The sequence below is a fragment of the Pezoporus wallicus genome, unplaced genomic scaffold (genome assembly GCF_028554395.1).
Source record: "Pezoporus wallicus isolate ANWC-B61680 ecotype Strahan unplaced genomic scaffold, APGP_CSIRO_Pwel_v1 contig_6364, whole genome shotgun sequence".
Classification (NCBI taxonomy): Eukaryota; Metazoa; Chordata; class Aves; order Psittaciformes; family Psittacidae; genus Pezoporus; species Pezoporus wallicus.
In genome coordinates this window covers 409,040-426,890 of record NW_026639198.1, presented here as the reverse complement: position 1 = coordinate 426,890, position 17,851 = coordinate 409,040, and the positions used below count along the sequence as shown (strand labels likewise).

The following is a 17,851-nucleotide window of genomic DNA, read 5'->3' as shown; positions in this document are numbered from 1 at the left end:
GTCTTGATACATTGCTGTCTCTGTACAAAACCTGCCAAAAATCAGCTTGATTTGGGTTCATGTATGTCTGTGTATAATCTTCCTTTCTTCAGATCGACTCACTTGCAGGAATGGCATCTCTTAGCTTAGGTGGTTCAGCTGCTCCTCACACTCAGAGCATGCAAGGCTTCCCTCCAAACTTGGGCTCTGCATTCAGTACTCCACAGTCACCAGCAAAAGCGTTCCCCCCTCTTTCTACCCAAAACCAGACAACGGGCTTCAGTGGCATTGGAGGACTGTCTTCACAGCTTCCAGGTACTGCTATCCAGTGGAGTGGTTTGTATTTGTGACGTATTGGAACTAAGGCACTATTACTGCTGTGGTTGGAAATTACTGGGCTGACAGCTCTGTGTCGTGGGAGGGAATTACATAGTCCTTGCTCCTAGGTTGCTTCTTAAACTGGAATGTTGAACTGCAGTAGGTAAAAAGTTTGAGAATCAAGAGGGGTAAATTTTGGCAGATTTTGGTAGCTTTATTTTATATTAAGACAGATATGAAGAATTGCATGAGAGAAAACTGCATAATATTAGACAGTTACGAAGTTCTAGAGCTTGGAGTTGGAAACAACAAGTGCCTGGAATGATGAGTGTGTATTGTAGAGGGTACAACTGAGATTACAAGCTGTTTGCTTTTTAGTAGGAGGTCTTACTATGGGTTTCTGTTTCAGTAGGTGGTCTTACTACGGGTAGCCTGACTGGCATAGGAACTGGAGCCCTGGGCATTCCTGCGGTGAACAATGACCCCTTCGTGCAAAGGAAGCTGAGCACATCTGGACTGAACCAGCCTACATTCCAGCAGAGTAAGATGAAACCTTGTAAGTGGTAGTGTTGTCTGTGGCTGTGAAGTGTGACTGTGTTACGGAGTTAACCTGCATTTTCTTCAGGGGAGGCTTGGCTCTGTAGGCGGTAAATGTTAGAAGCTGTGAAGTGGCTCTTGTATTATGCCATTAATGTGGAAAAGGTGCTTCTGAACTCTGTATTGAAACCTTGCCAAGTGGCTGGGGTGAGAGTTAAAAAGCTATTAGCATAAAAACGTAACATGGTGGATTTGCATGAACAGTGTTTGTGTCATATTTTGTTGTGCTGTGTTTTGAACAAAAGTTTTGTCCTTTTTGCAGAGAACTGTATGCATCTGGTAAGAGGGTTATTTTGGGTTTGTAACAAGGTTAAACAAAGCTACTGGGATAAGGTGCTCTTGCAGCAGAGAACTTGACAGATGAAGCAGTGAATCAGACTGCAAAATGGGATGCAAATAAAACTAACAAAAGTTGGTGGGGAGATGGTTTTTGGAAGGAATAATTTGGTTCCTAATACTGAGCCATTATTCTTTATTCATTTATGCCTCTAAAGTATGCTCACAACTAAATGTTTGAGCAATCAGCTGTTGCCTTTAGGAGGCATAGCCATATGCTAAACCTTCCACACTCCTCATACTGTGTGTTTCCTTCAATAGCTCCTCCATGAAAGCAAAGTTACTGATCTGTACAGATGGAGGCAGCTGTATTGACCAGTGCTTTATATTTTGGGGCTTGAACATCCAGTGCAAACTTGCTGTCGTGGTTTAAGCCCAGCTGGTAATTCAGAACCATGCAGCTGCTTGCTCACTCTCCACCCCATCCTTTTTCCTCACCCTGCTCCTGGAGGGATGGGGAGGAGAATCAAAAGAATGTAACTCCCATGGGTTGAGATAAGAGCAGTCCAGTAACTAAGGTATAACACAAAACCACTACTGCTACCACCAATAGTAATAATGATGAGGGAAATAACAGGGGAAGAGAATGCAAGCGCTCACCAGCTGCTGACCAATACCCAGCCCGACCCGAGCAGTAATCTAGCCCTTCCAGGTAACTCCCCCCAGTTTATATACTGGGCATGATGTGCTATGGTATGCAATACCCCTTTGGCTAGTTTGGGTCAGGGGTCCTCTTTCTCCTTCCTGGCTTCCCCTCCTCCCTGACAGAGCATGAGACTGAGGAACTCCTTGGTCAGAGTAAACACTACTGAGCAGCAACTGAGAACATCGGTGTTATCAGCGCTGTTCCCAGGCTGAAAGTCAAAAACACAGCTCTGCACCAGCTATTAAGAAGGAGAAAAATGACTGCTACTGCTGAACCCAGGACAGTATCCACCCCTTATTCCACACCATTCATGTCATGCTCAGATCTCACATTTTTCAATATACCATCACTTGTCTCATATATATATGTGTATCTATATGAGATATATATATCTATATGTGTATGTATATCTATATATGTACATACACACACAAAGAGATACCATTCCTTAGTGCATGGACAAATCCCTATAAAGCTGCTGAGTTTGTCCAGTCCATGATGTCAGGCTCCATCTCTTGTAACAGTCTTTCAGACAGTGTGCAGTGTTGAATTGTTGCGTGTTGATGACACTGCAGAACTCGTCTGGTTTCATTAAATTTCATTCTTTGTTGGGATGATGGTTGGAGGGAAGTCGGAGCCAGTCACTGATGACCTGAAGACATCTAGTTGGTGGGCTATAAAAGCATTACACAGCAGGCAACGGCATACAATTGAGTTCACTGGCTGTTTTCCCCTAAAATCAAATCCCCTTGAGGTGCACATCAGACTTCCCCATCTTCCCTTTTTACCAAGTATGTCTGGGTCCCTGAGCAAAAGCAATCCCATGAGTGGGTTTGCCTTTACCTGAAGCAGGAATAACCCAGCCTGTCTTCCCCAGCAAATTCTTTATCTGCACCATAGGAACTTTATCCCCTTCTACAGTATGTAAAAGTTCTGAGTGGGCTGAGCCAGCTATGTTGGCAGATCCTCTGGTGTTGACCAGCTAGGTGGCGTTTGGTAAATGTGTATCCCAATGTTTGAAAGTCCTACCACCTATTGCTCTCAGTGTAGTTTTAACAGCCCATTGTACCGTTCAGTTTTCCCAGAGGCTGGTGCATGGTAGGGAATGTGATGCACCCACTGAATGCCATGCTTTTTGGCCCAAGTGTCTATAAGATTATTCCAGAAATGAGTCCCATTGTCTGACTCAGTTCTCTCTGGGGTGCTGTGTCACCACAAAATCTGTTTCTCAAGGCCCAGGATAGTGTTCCGGGCAGTGGCATGGGGCACAGCGTATGTTTCCAGCCATCCGGTGGTTGCTTCCACCATGGTAAGCACATGGCGCTTGCCTTGGCGGGTTGGTGGCAGTGTGATATAGTCAATCTGCCAGGCCTCCCCATATTTATACTTCAACCATCATCCTCCATACCAAAGAGGCTTTAACCGCTTGGCTTGTTTAATTGCAGCACACGTTTCACACTCATGAATAACCTGGGCAATAGTGTCCATTGTTAAGTCCACCCATCGGTCACGAGGCCCATCTATATGTTGCATCTCTGCCCTGATGGCCTGAAGTGTCATGGGCCCACCAGGCCAAAAATAATTCACCTTTATGTTGCCAATCTAAGTCCATCTGAGCCACTGTAGTCTTAGCAACTTTATCCACTTGGTTGTTCTGGTGTTCCTCAGTGGCCCAACTCTTGGGTACATGGGCATCTACATGGCATACCTTCAACACCAGGTTCTGCACCCAGGCAGCAATATCTTTCCACAGTGCAGCAGCCCAGATGGGTTTACCTCTGCGTTGCCAGTTGCTCTGCTTCCATTGCTTCAACCACCCCCACAGGGCATTTGCCACCATCCATGAGTCAGTATAGAGATAAAGTACTGGCCACTTTTCTCGTTCAGCAATGTCCAGGGCCAGCTGGATGGCTTTCACCTCGGCAAATTGACTCGATTCACCCTCTCCTTCAGCAGTTTCTGCAACTTGTCATCCAGGACTCCATACAGCTGCCTTCCATCTCCGATGCTTTCCCACAATACGGCAAGAGCCATCAGTAAACAAGGCATACTGCTTTTCACTTTCTGACAGTTTATTATATGGTGGGGCCTCTTCAGCACGCACCATCACTCCTCCTCTGGTGACATTCCAAATCTTTGCCCTCTGGCCAGTCCATGATGACTTCTAGAATGCCTGGACGACTGGGATTTCCTATTCGAGTTCGTTGTGTAATTAGTGCAGCCCGCTTACTCCATGTAGCATTGGTTGTATGATGTGTAGAGGGGACCCTGCCTTTGAACATCCAGCCCAGGACAGGCAACTGGGATGCCAGGAGGAGCTGTGCTTCAGTGCCAATCACTTCCGAAGCAGCTCGAACCCCTTCATAGGCTGCCAGTATCTCTTTCTCAGTTGGGGTATAGCTGGCCTCAGATCCTTTGTATCCCCGACTCCAAAAGCCGATGGGTCGACCTCGAGTCTTCCCTGGAGCTTTCTGCCAGAGGCTCCAGGTAGGACCATTCTCCCCAGCTGCAGTGTACAGTACATTTTTTACATCTGGCCCAATCCGGACTGGTCCAAGGGCTACTGCATGAACTATCTCGCGTTTAATTTGCTCAAAGGCTTGTTGCTGCTCAGGGCCCCATTTAAAATCATTCTTCTTCTGGGTCACATGAGAGAGAGGGCTTACAATCAAACTGTAATTTGGGATGTGCATTCTCTAGAACTGCACTGCACCCAAGAAAGCTTGTGTTTCTTTCTTATTAGTTGGTGGAGACATTGCTGTTATCTTGTTGATCACATCTTGGGGATCTGGCAACATCCATCTTGCCATTTTATTCCCAAAAATTGAATCTCCTGTGCAGGTCCCTCTCTTTTATGGCAAAACTGGCATTTAGCAGGATTTGGATTATTTTCCTCCTTTTCTCAAAAACTTCTACTGTATTGCCCCACATGATAATGTCATCAATGTATTGCAGGTGTTCTGTTCCAGTGCAGTCTGGATCAGTCCATGGCAAATGGTAGGGCTGTGTTTCCACCCCTGGGGCAGTCGGTTCCAAGTGAACTGGACACCCCTCCAAGTAAAAGCAAACTGTGGCCTGCACTCTGCTGCCAAAGGAATGGAGAAAAATGCATTGGCAATATCAATCGTGGCATACCACTTGGCTGCCTTTGACTTCGGTTCATATTGAAGTTCTAGCATGTCCAGTATGGCAGCACTCAATGGTAGTGTGACTTCATTCAGGCCACGAATAGTCTACTGTAGGTCTCCCCTCTCTGTTACTTTCACACTGGCCATAGGGGGCTATTAAAGGGTGAGCGGGTCCTGCTGATCACTTCTTGGCTCTCCAGTCTACGGATCAGCTTAGGGGATCAGCTTAGGGGTGGGAATCAGGGAGTTTTCGTTGGTGCAGTATTACTGCCAGTGCACTGTTGTGGTCGCAATTGGCACTTGTTGTCCTTCGACCTTCAGGAACCCCACAACAGAAGGATCCTCTTGAGAGACCAGGCAAGGTAGACAGCTGCTCAGTTTCCTCAGTCTCCAAAGCAGCAATACCAAAAGCCCATCGGTACCCATTTGGGTCTTTGAAATACCCTCTCCTGAGATGGTCTATGAGAAGGATGCATGGAGCCTCTGGACCAGTGACAATGGGGTGCTTTTGCCACTTCCTCCTAGTCAGGCTGATTTCTGGGTTTCTGGGCTGCAAGCACACACTGAAGCCGACTCATGTTCATTTTCTCATTGACCAACACCCCCAAGTCCTTCTCCACAGGGCTGCTCTGAATCTCATCTCTGCCCAACCTGTAGCTGTGCCTGGGATTGCTCCGACCCAGGTGCAGGACCTTGCATGCGGCGTGGTTACGCTTCGTAAGGGTGGCATCAGCCCACCTCACAAGCATGTCAAGTCCCTCTGGATGCCATTCCTTCCCCCCAGCATATCAACCAAACCGCACAGCTTGGTGTCATCAACAAACTTGCTGAAGACAACACTCAGTCCCACTTTCCATGTCACTGACAAAGATGTTGAACAAGACCAGTCCCAACACTGATTCCTGAGGGACACCACTCGTTACTGGTCTCCAGCTGGACATTGAGCCATTGACCACAACTCCTTGCATGCGGCCATGTAGCCAGTTTTTTATCCACCAAGTGGTCCATCTATCAAATCGATTGATGTTGGTTACTTACATCTTGTAGAAAGGGATTAGTCTTCTTTATCCCATGAGCTGGAGTAAAATCAGCTCTTCCACTCCTCCATCTGGGAACCTGCTAATCAGAGACTGAAGCCACAGCTTTCATGGGATGATCATCCTTGACCTTTGTTCTCCTCCTGAGTTCACACACCCATTTCTCCAGAGCTCAGATAGGTTTTCCATCCCACTTCCTTATGTCTTTTCCATGATCCCGCAGGTAAAACCATAGGGTGGCCTGTGGCATGTACCTCCTATATCTTCTCTCTCGAGCAGTAGGACGCTGACAGCTGAGACGTGTGTTGGTACACATGAGGAGCTGGATAGATCAGATAGATCATCCCTCAATTGTTTGAACTCCTGGGACAGTTTTTCCACAGCTGAAATGATGGAAGGGGTGAGACTGTCTTTGAATTCTTGGAGCTGGTGAATCATTTTATCTGCTGTTGGTCGTACTACATCATGCGAGGTTATTGATGCCAGTGAGTGGGCATATAATGATGGTTCAGTCCATGTAAATTTCAGCCACGTGTGTTGTGTACATTCGACTTCATCTGGTTCTACGGATGCATTCCCAGCATCCGGCCTATGACAGGTCGTCTCTACAATGGCTCATGTGCTTAGAGGGTGGATGCCGTTCTCTGTTGAGGTCCAGTTGGCCAAACGACTCCTAACATCATGCTTGTACGGAAACCTTTCTTTCACAGCTGCCAAGAGCCACCTCCAAAGGCTGAGGGACCGTTTCTCTTTTGCAATTGCTTTGTCAATTCCTCCTTACCTGGCAAATGATCCCAGCTGCTTAGCTTCCCTACCTTCTAGTTCATGACCATTGGCTCCATTGTCCCAGCACTGGAGCAACCAGGTGATGATGTGCTCTGTGGATGACAGTGAAATCTTTTCACATATTCCATAGCTCGGTTGAGGTCTGGGGTCAAGAAGTCACCTCTTCTTCCTCTGATCTGTGAAATGATAACTCTGGTTCAGATGCTGTCCCATGTAGTAACTGCAGTGGTTCTTCATCTTTCTTCATTGTATGGGTTGGGTTATGTGCCTCTTGTTTGCTTTTCCCCTTGCTTACAGGGGCAACTGATATTGGCACAAACTGGTCCTTAGATGCAGTGATTATCACTGTGATTGGAGTGTGTGTAGTATCTGTTGTCAGGGTTGGTGCAGCTGCTGTGCTTGGGGGTTGAGTAGCACAGCAGCTGAGTTGTCTGTTGCTGTCAGGCTTTGAGTACCTGCTCTACTTGTTGCTGGGGTTGGTGTAGTTGCTGTACTTGGAGTAGCTCCATTGCCTGTTGTAGTCAGAGTTTGAGTAGCTGCTGTATTTGTCACTGGGATTGGGGTAGCTGCTGTACTTGGAGTAGCTGCGTTGTCTGTTGTAGTCAGAGTTTGAGTAGTTGCTGTACTTGTCACTGGGGCTGATGTAGCTGCATTGTCTGTTGCTTTGCCTTCAGATCCAGAGGCATCTTTTTCCCTTTGAAGGTGCTGGATAGTGTTGACCAGGGCTCTGCAAGCGTAGGCCAAGCCCCAGCACATTGCCATGATTTGTCCCTCTCTGGTGTGACCAGGATGGCAACACACCTCATTTAAGTGTTTTACTAATTTTTCTGGATTTTGCACTTGTTCGGTGGTGAAGTTCCAAAGCACTGGAGGGGCCCACTGGCCTAGATACTTGCCCATACTATCCCACACACCCTGCCACTCATGACTGCCCAGCCTTGGGGAAAATCTCTTGGTCCTCCTGTATCATCATTTAACCCTAGACAAGACCCAAACCCGAGTCTCCTTAACTTTCGAGATCAGATGACATGGTCGTGGGTAAAACACACTCTGTATGCATGCCAACATAGTGATCCTCATCACAATCAGCAGGCAGGTCTCAAGGGTACCCAAACACCATTCAAACCAGTCAGAACTCTCATATGATGCTGTAGATAGTCTGGTGGGGGAGCTGGTAGTGCAAGGGAATGTCTCCTTCATAGGTTGACCATCTGAGGAGGTTAGAAAAGATGTGTAATTGCTAAACACTTCCATTATATATCTCCCAAAGTATAGAGGTGAAAACCACACTAGGAGTGCAAGCCAGATCAGTTTCATGATCAATGAGTTTATTGTATAACAAGTCATTACCATAAAGTACAGCTAAACAAGAACCTTGGCCCAAGCCCCCCAGCTGATAAAACACTAAAACAGCAAATACCAGCTGTAAGTAAGGTACGGCATGCTGAAAAGCTGAGATCTAGAGGAACAACTTTGAGAGCCAATATATCAGCATTGTGATGAGTGACTATTAATCTGAAACAATGAATGCTTATCACAAATACGATTAGAGAGACTCTAGTCAGATCTGTCGTTATCAACCCCTTGGGCGCCACAAAGAACTGATGTGGTTTAAGCCCAGCCGGTAATTCAGAACCACACAGACGCTTGCTCGCGCGCCCCCCCCCCCCCCCCCTTCTTCCCCCTGCTCCTGGAGGGATGGGGAGGAGAATCAAAAGAATGTAAATCGGATGGATTGAGATAAGAGCAATCCAGTAACTAAAGTGTAACACAAAATCACTACTGCTGCCAGCAATGATAATAATGATAAGGGAAATAACGAGGGAAGAGAGTACCAGAGCTCACCAGCTGCTGACCAATACCCAGCCTGACCCGAGCAGTGATCTAGCCCTTCTGGATAACTGCCCCCAGTTTATATACTGGGCCTGATGTGCTGTGGTATGGGATTCCTTTTTGGCTAGTTTGGGTCAGGTATCTTCTTTCTGCTTCCTCCTGGCTTCCCCTCCTCCCTGACAGAGCATGAGACTGAGGAACTCCTTGGTCAGAGTAAACATTACTGCACAGCAACTGAAAACATCGGTGTTATCAGCGCTGTTCCCAGGCTGAAAGTCAAAAACACAGCTCTGCACCAGCTATTAAGGAGAAAAATGACTGCTACTGCTGAACCCAGGACACTTGCTCAAAGCTCACTCACTGACTGACCTGAAAGTTTGTGTGGGAGTTTGTCTGCTTGCTAGTGTTGTGTAGCATGCTTTAGTCTGTTTGCATTCATCTGGTTAAGGCATCAGCTGAGGTTAGTTTGGGATGCAGTGGATTCTAGGCATGCATCAGTAGGAGGTTAATCCTGTCTTAGGATACAGTTCTTTTGCATAAATAATATATATTGTATATATATTTTTAAATAACAGTTGCTGACTACTGGAAAGGTTAAATATCCTGCTTTTCAAGAAAACCAGCAGGTTCTGTGTAGATTGGTCAAAGAGTTGAATAGGACTACATAAAATCATGCTGGCTACCTCAAGTTGTTCTGAGCATGATACCTGTTCCCTTTTTTAACAGCTGACTTATCTCAGGTGTGGCCAGAGGCTAATCAGCACTTTAGCAAAGAAATAGATGATGAGGCAAACAGCTACTTCCAGCGTATTTACAACCATCCACCACATCCAACCATGTCTGTAGATGAGGTGAGTTCCCTTCAGCAGCATTTGCATTACTTGTCCAGTGACTTGCTGTAAACTTCATTGTAATTGTTCCTTCTTGTATTAGTGGAAAATAGTAAAGGGCTTGTAGTAGATGCTTGCATCATTGCTTTTTTGCTTGGTTGAAGTTGTATATTTCTAAGATAGGATGATTTTACGTTAAACTTGCACTTGGTTGCTGTATTCAGCTTTGACTTTTAGGTGTCCAATTAACAGTCCTGAAATCATGCTGGGGACGAAGAATTCTACCTGGAGTGGAAGCTTGTGTGTTCAAAATAACTGTTAAAGTGTGCCTTTAAGCAATCTCTACAAGTTACATTTATCGTGAATATATTTGTTTTTAAAGTATCAAAAAATGACTACAACATCCAAATATACAAAGGTGCCTGAAGTTTTGCCTTCAGAGCTTTGACAATTATTTTGGTTAGTCTCAGTGAGAGTAATCATCAGTCTCATGTACTCACTCTTCGAAGTACTTCAACATTATTTGAATATATTTGGCTGTGAATTATGGAAGCACTGAACATTAATTTTCATTTTGCTAATTTAGAAGCAATGGAGTAGGCAGCCATATAAAAGTTTTATGTGAAGACAGTTACTGAAAAGAAATGGGAGATAACTGAAGCCTGGAGAGGAGGCTTATTGTAGCAGTGTAGTTTCTACAGGCTAACATGAGTGTTTTTGAAGCAGCTGTTTTGCAGTCGAGTATGTGGACTTGCAGTTTACTTTAACAGCCACAATCAGTCTTGAAACCCGAAGATGCAGAAGAGCTGAAATAAAGCAGATCTGTTGGTAACAATTTCCCATTTATTTGCAGGTCTTGGAAATGCTGCAGAGGTTTAAGGACTCCAACATTAAACGAGAACGAGAAGTGTTTAACTGTATGCTGAGGAACTTGTTTGAGGAATACCGCTTCTTTCCCCAGTACCCAGATAAAGAGCTGCACATAACAGCCTGCCTCTTTGGTGGTATCATAGAGAAAGGACTGGTTACTTATATGGCATTGGGCCTGGCCCTGCGCTATGTTCTTGAAGCCTTACGAAAGCCTTTTGCGTCCAAAATGTACTATTTTGGTATTGCTGCACTAGATAGATTTAAAAATAGGTAAGTGTGGGGTTTGATTAATATTTTAACAAGGCATTACATGTACTGTTACACCTTGAACCTGCTCTAATTATGCAGTGCAAGAGTGCTTATATGTGCTAGAAATTTACACATCTCAACTTCAGCATTACTTTAAAGATATGCTGTACTGAAACAAAATGTGCTAATGTACTAAAGGGTAACTTTTAAAATCAAAATTTTCAGTGTGGTGCTTTTATAAATGTAGGGTAAAGTGAGATGTTGAAACTATATAGTGAGCTTGTTGACAAAACTAATTCAGTGAAGTGCTGAGTTAGATGAAGTCAGCTTCTTAGAAGCAGGGTGAACGTAATTTCTCTTTACAGGTACATTCTAATGAAGTGCTGTTTTCACTGTTCATTACTGAAAGCTGGCTAGGAACTAGCTCTAGGACTTTGGTTTAACATAGAAATGTCAAGTATGCCATAAAGTATCTCAAAAATTAAAGCTTTCTCAAAGCTTTTACTGGATTGTAAAGAGAGGAATCTCTCAAGGCAGGCAGCTGTAGTAGGCAGGGCTGTATACCCATGAGGAAAAATCTCCATTCTGGAAGAAGATACTTGAACTTGAAAAGCATTAGAAAGCTTCCTGGAATTAGTTATGAGAAGAAATGTGTGGACTAATAAGCAAGGAGCATGTTATTTTCTAGCCCTGTTCTCCTGTTCATCTGCCCTGGAGTATTTCATCTGTAATAAAAGCTGTTGCTTGCAGCATTTGTGGATGGATATTGTATTGTGGAGTTAGGTGAGCAGAATGTGTAGACTCTTCAGGCTGTCATACTTGAGACATAGCCATATTCTTTTCTGAAGAACCATTTTAAGCATGACATAAAGATTTAACTCTCAGTGAGTAGTACTAGCAGCTAGCATTCGCAAGTGGAACTATAATAATTGGTGTGCATAGGTGAAGCTTCTGTCTCAGGTGTTAGGGGTACTCTGGATTGCTGCTTAAAACGCACTGAGCCAGACTACAAATGACTTATCCAACAATCTTACTGCAAAAACTGAATATAAATGCAATTGTGCTGAGTCAGAAGCATAGATATATAGGATGAATTTCTGTGAATAAACCTTGTGTTTTGTTGTTAAATGAATTCATTTCAAATAGGTTTTGCAACAAAAAGTACTTTGTAGAAGATGCTTTGTTTATAGCACAGCTTCTGCGAAGAGTCCAGAAGTAATTCTGTGATGCAGCATGGGAATGAGACACCAGTGTTACATTTGTATTTCTCTGTAATACTGTTTCTGACCAGGGTTTATGCTTCTGACTGATGGATGTTTTGTTTGACAGGTTGAAGGACTATCCCCAGTATTGTCAGCACTTGGCTTCTATTAGTCACTTTATACAGTTCCCGCATCACTTACAGGAGGTGAGTGTTTGTGTCAGCACACTGGCTTTCTATGATTTTAAATTCTTTTGGGCAAATTCCTGTTTTCCTTTGGAAACATAATCTCACTTGTCACAATTTTAGGCAGTGTACATCCACAGAATTAAATACCTTTTCTTTAAAGGTTTTGCTGTGGGATAGGTTGGGCAGTTGAAGGTGGTTATATGATACCTCTATTGTTTCCATAAATATGTTTGGGTTGCTTATTTAGAAATAACAGCCTGACTATAACTGCATGATCAACCAGTGCACATACCTCTTCGCAGAGGTTTTCAGGTGCTTCAGTGAATTCATATTTGAGTCCCTTAAGTATTTTGAATTTTCCTCTAAAATAGAGGGCATTTAGCTGCGTTTTTAGTTTCATACTCAGATCTGCTGAAATAATCCACATAAAGATGAGGAAAAGTAAGAAAAATTTCATTCCTGAAGACCTGATAAGAGTAATTGGAATACCCTGTAGTCCATAGCAATGTTGGTCACAGTATCTGACTCAAAGATGTTTTCATTGATAGAAATACAGAAAAGCTAATCCCAGTGGCAGAGCTTGAGAGCATGATATAAGGAAAAAGGTCAGCTCTAACATGAAGGTAGAGAAGCCATCGCCCCAGAGCTGCCCAGTCCAATATGGGCTGAAACCTGTTAGTGAAACTGTTTGATGTTACCAATTTCTGGGTACATGTATTACAATGAGCAAGAAACTAATTTTCTACTGTGGAAGATGTGAAATTTGGAAGATGGCTGTTTCAGAACTATGGTTTGCTTACTAATTGTGAACTTCGCACTTTACCATGTCTCTCTGTCTGTAGAAATCCTTGGGGAAGACTTTTTATCTACTTTGCTGCATAGCTGTATGAAATCATAGAATGGTTTGGGTTGGAAGGGACCTTATATCTCATCCAGTTCCAGCCCTCTACCAGGCAGGAACACCTTCCACTAGACCAGGTTGCTCCGAGCACTGTCCAGCCTGGCCCTGAACACTGCCAGGGATGGGGAAGCCACAGCTTCTCTGGGCAACCTGTGCCAGTTTCTTGATACTCAAAACATTTCTCCTAGGCTCTTACCTTCTTTTGCTCTGCTATCCCATGCCTGCAGAGGTAGGGTTTTTTGAGTACTGCTTTGTAGAATTTTAAGGATGTCAAGTCTCTTGATGTTTGATGTCAGTCTGTTGAGGTCAGGGTAGAGCTTGAGGCTCCTCTCCAGTGAGAAAGTATGTTAATAGTGACAAGATCTGCTTTATAAGACTAAACTCGTAGTTTGCAAATTCTGTTAATGGCATTAATATCAAGTATTTTAAAGATTGTTGGCAAACCTTTATATTACTCATGCTAAAACTGAGCTTGGTGTTCTGTAGTTGCATGTGAAATTTTGTATGTGCTTTATTTCTTTTTCAGTACATAGAGTATGGACAGCAATCCAGAGATCCTCCTGTGAAGATGCAGGGTTCAATCACCACCCCTGGAAGTATTGCACTTGCCCAGGCTCAGGCCCAGGCCCAAGTTCCAGCAAAAGCTCCTCTTGCTGGCCAAGTCAGCACTGTAGTTACCACCTCAACCACCACCACTGTTGCAAAAACCATTACAATCACCCGACCAACTGGAGTGAGCTTCAAGAAAGACGTGCCAGTAAGTAATTTGTCACATCAGTGCCCTTACTGGGGCTTGACAACACTTGTTGCTCACCAAACCACATTTGACCTAGCAGTTCTAAATGCATTAGGTTTTGAAAATCGTTAGTCACTTCCATAAACAAACCTCTGAACTCAGAGTCATTACAGGGTTGCCTGAGAGTGTATAGAGTTGTTACTGCGTGGTAACTGATGCACTGTGAAGTCAAGCCCATCTTGCTTCCTGTACTGTGTTTGTATAGTTCTCTGGAAAGAAGCTTCTCAAATTGAAGGAGGTAAAACCCAAAGGTAGCTGAAAGTGTTGTGAACAAACTGAGGGGAGAATCAACAGTGTAGTTGTTAATGTCTTTCACACCTGATTGTTATGTAGATAATAGCATTCTTTTGCAGAGTACTGATCAAGGTTTGTAGAGTAAGAAACCCACTTGGCTTCATCAGAATGCTGCTAAAAATGAGACTGAAACTCTAGGTGTCACCTGATGAAGCTCAATTCTTTATTTTCACTAGACAGAACAGAGCAAGTTTCTTTCAGTATCGCCTCAAAGTATTGTCAGTTTTTAACTTCTGGTTCTCCTTCCAGCCTTCCATTAATACTACCAACATTGATACACTGTTAGTAGCAACAGATCAAACTGAGAGAATTGTGGAACCTCCAGAGAATGTCCAGGAAAAGATTGCTTTCATCTTCAATAATCTGTCTCAGTCAAATATGACGCAGAAGGCAAGTATGCAAGAACTCTAGTAAAACCTATTTTTTATGCATTTCTGAAAATCTGTTCTAAAGTGGTGGGTGATTTTGTATTGCTGCTAAAAATCCAACTTGCAAAAAATTGAGAGGGAGCACACTGTAAAGAAATTGTTGTTTCCAACACTCCGCTTGAAGCTCTTTGGAGATAAAATTTTTCAGGGGAAGGAGAGCTGGGTAAAAGATAGCTGTTCTTTATCTTGCTTTCTCCTACAAGTTTCCTTGTTTCTGTATAGCCAGATCCTTTGTACTTAAGTTTTCTAGGTCAGTAATGCTCTGTTTTCAGGAAAGGACTTCTGTTAGATGTCCAGAGTAATTGCTGTATAGTCTTTCTTGATGTTTTTGTCATTTGAAATAACTGTAAAATACTGATGCATGTTTCTGAAAAACATTGTTTGAACAAACGTTCACATCATAAGTGGGCTGGGTACCATTTAATGTTGCAGGGCTCAGCTGATGGACTTTTGTATTTTGAGCTGGATTCTTATGAAGCAGTGGAGATCTTCAGTGCTATGGCCAGCTGAACTGTCTATCTGGTGGACAGACATAGGTTAAACCTAAGATGTCTGCATTTATTTTGCAGTTACCTGGTAAAAAGCTAAGTGAGGGAGAGGTAAATCATTATGTCCTGCTGATTTTATGATTGTCCTTATTGATTGAGCAGATCTTCAGATAATGAGATGCTAATTTCCATGCATTTTTTTAAAAGAACAACTTTAGTGTTAAAAGCAATTGACTGATCTTGACCATGTTGGTCAGAGCCAACCCCAGTAGTTCTTGGTCGTCACCTTACATTTTCTGTGGCTTGCTTTTTATTTGGTATGGAGACAGGTTGAAGAGTTGAAGGAAACAGTGAAAGAAGAGTTCATGCCTTGGGTATCACAGTATCTTGTGATGAAGAGAGTCAGTATTGAGCCCAACTTTCACAGCTTATATTCAAACTTCCTTGACACACTTAAGAATCCAGAGTTTAATAAAATGGTTCTGAATGAAACCTACAGAAATATCAAGGTAAGTAGCACAAGTTTTCTAATACTTAGGTAGATTTAAAGATTTAGGAGTGTGCCGTTTTCCTCCTGCTGTTTGCTTACTGTGTTGCTGATCTTCAAAAATCTTCTTGGTGATCATTCAAAAATCTACTTGGTAGCTTAAAATTGAACTAACAGGTTACCTTTATGAATACTAAATTCTTCTGTTTTCAGTCGAGAATGTACCAAAGTCTTAATTCAATTGTATAATGAGAAGGCAAATCTGCATTTAAATTCATTTATTTAGGTAGACTCTGAATTTGTGTGAGGCTTGCAGATTATAACCTAGGGGAAAATTGCTTATGATCTAGTTCTTTTGTGTGGGGAAAGTATAGAGATTAGAAAACTGTAGTCTAACAGAGGGGTTATAATAACCAAAATTTACTAGAGGGTTAAGATAAGGGGAGGAGGAGGGAGAAGCAGTAACTCAGAAGAGGGGGTAAAACAAGTTTGTCAAGCAAGCACTATTTTTAAACCTGTTGGTGGAATTTCCTTACCACCATGGGTTACGCTGTAGTGCAAAAGAATCTCCTGGCTCTTCACAGCACAGATGACCTTGCTCTGTTCAGCTTGTGCTCCTCTAAAGCTAAGGAACAGAAGTAACAGCAGAATACTTGTGAAATTATTTAAGTCTTGAAATAAGAAATTATTTCCCAAGAAGTGCAAACTGTAGCCTTCAGGTGTGTGGTGAAGCATTAAGTAGCATTGCCTTGACAAGTTAGAGTTTATTAAGCAAGTAGTCATAGCAGTCTTGACAAAGTAAATGGGAAACTGTAACCCTCCTTTTTGACTCTCCTGAAAGAAAGGGATTTTGAGATCATTACAGAGCAGATTTATAGGATGCTGCCTTGAAGTGAAGGCTGCTCTAGATTATCTCTGTAATGTGACTGGAGCTCAGAACTTCATGTTCCAAAACTGTACATCTTCAGTCAGATAAGCTGTTGGATTTGGGTTTTGGGTCGCATTATCTTCTGGTTGTTGCTTGAGTTGCGTTTTTTTCATTAGGTGTTACTGACATCAGATAAAGCTGCAGCCAACTTCTCAGACCGGTCCTTGCTAAAAAACCTTGGTCACTGGCTGGGAATGATTACGCTTGCTAAAAATAAGCCCATCTTGCATACGGTGAGCTTTTGCCTTTATTGGTTTGTTTGGTGGGAATTGCTATGCTGTTATGGGACAGCATAGGCTACTGGGGACATTTTATCACCTTACTGGTGTCTCTTTTTTGTGCTAACTACAGCATATGATTCCAGAGTTAGTCACTTAAGACTTGTAAATATTTTTTTAATATCAGAAAAGTAAGTAGTAAAGCACTTGCCAAAATAATACTAATATTAATTAGTAAAGTAATAATACTAATTAATTCTAAAAATGTGTATCTGTAAATCTTTGCTCAAGAAGTAACAGTAGCAGTATGTAACATTCAAGTACTGTCATGACTCGACCTTGCCAATATATTCCCTATAAGGAAATAAGGTTTAAGTGGAATTTTTGCAATGTGGTTTCTGTTTTCTCCACTTTCTTCCCCTTTTGAGTTGTTGATGTGTTTTTTCAGGATTTGGATGTGAAATCTCTACTGCTGGAAGCATATGTAAAGGGACAACAGGAATTGCTTTATGTGGTGCCATTTGTTGCCAAAGTCTTAGAGTCCAGCGTCAGGAGCGTGGTAAGTGATTTTGTGCTGACGAGTTATTGCTCAAGTAGCTAAACAAGTATGGTAGGAAGTAATTAACTTCTTTCACAAAAGGAAAATGATTGCATCCTATGGAAAGAAAGAAAAGAGATGGCAGGGCTTAAAGTGAAGGAGTTCTGTTTCAAGCGGAAGTACATGGCCTGTGCATTTTTGCAGTCTAGGTGGTATGAGCTGAGCTGCACGGTGTGAACTGCACTGTGGTGTATCCCTGAACAGAACTCCAAGAAACATAAGGATGCCATCACAGAGGTTTTAGGATTTTTTTTTTTTTTTTTTTTTTTTAATTCCCCCATCCCTCTTTGACCCTGATCAGCTCTTCTGCTTAATGTGGAACTGATCTCACAGAAGGACCAGGTCATTGTGTTTCTAGTTTAATGTTCAGCTAGCTTCCTAATCTAGTTACAGTCAAATTGAGTAGTAAATGCAACCCTAATTGCAGCTGTTTAAACTTTTCCATGGCTGTGTGCACATATAGCTGTTTGTATTTCACAAATTTCTACTCCTGAGTTACCCAGATGATTCAAGAAGTTTGTTATACTGCTGTCCTCTGTCTCTTGTAGGTCTTCAGGCCTCCAAACCCGTGGACAATGGCCATTATGAATGTTTTAGCTGAGCTACATCAAGAACATGATCTAAAAGTAAACTTCTTGTTTTCACTTTACCTACTAAGTGTGAGGTTTTCTTGACATACTGGTCAAGAGGGATATTGTGAAGGACCAAATTTCA

The 17,851-nt window shown here is 42.8% G+C and overlaps 1 protein-coding gene and 1 non-coding gene across 13 annotated transcripts in view; both read left to right on the top strand.

Annotated features, from left to right (window-relative positions):
- The window catches only part of CNOT1 (CCR4-NOT transcription complex subunit 1), a 63,230-nt gene that overhangs the window by 27,217 nt on the left and 18,162 nt on the right, over positions 1-17,851 (top strand). For 5 of the 12 annotated variants that reach the window (XM_057413919.1, XM_057413916.1, XM_057413911.1 and 2 more), the window contains 11 exons: positions 93-294; positions 707-853; positions 9,387-9,511; positions 10,344-10,630; positions 11,939-12,017; positions 13,427-13,657; positions 14,240-14,380; positions 15,236-15,415; positions 16,438-16,554; positions 16,988-17,098; positions 17,686-17,763. In XM_057413919.1, coding sequence (XP_057269902.1) covers positions 93-294; positions 707-853; positions 9,387-9,511; positions 10,344-10,630; positions 11,939-12,017; positions 13,427-13,657; positions 14,240-14,380; positions 15,236-15,415; positions 16,438-16,554; positions 16,988-17,098; positions 17,686-17,763 — 1,698 coding nt within the window. The remainder of the gene's footprint in view (positions 1-92; positions 295-706; positions 854-9,386; positions 9,512-10,343; positions 10,631-11,938; positions 12,018-13,426; positions 13,658-14,239; positions 14,381-15,235; positions 15,416-16,437; positions 16,555-16,987; positions 17,099-17,685; positions 17,764-17,851) is intronic. The other 7 variants (XM_057413922.1, XM_057413914.1, XM_057413912.1 and 4 more) reach the window with 4 other exon arrangements.
- Positions 15,893-16,031, top strand: LOC130601676 (small nucleolar RNA SNORA46). The gene has a single exon (XR_008972728.1). It is a non-coding gene; the product is annotated as a small nucleolar RNA SNORA46 (small nucleolar RNA).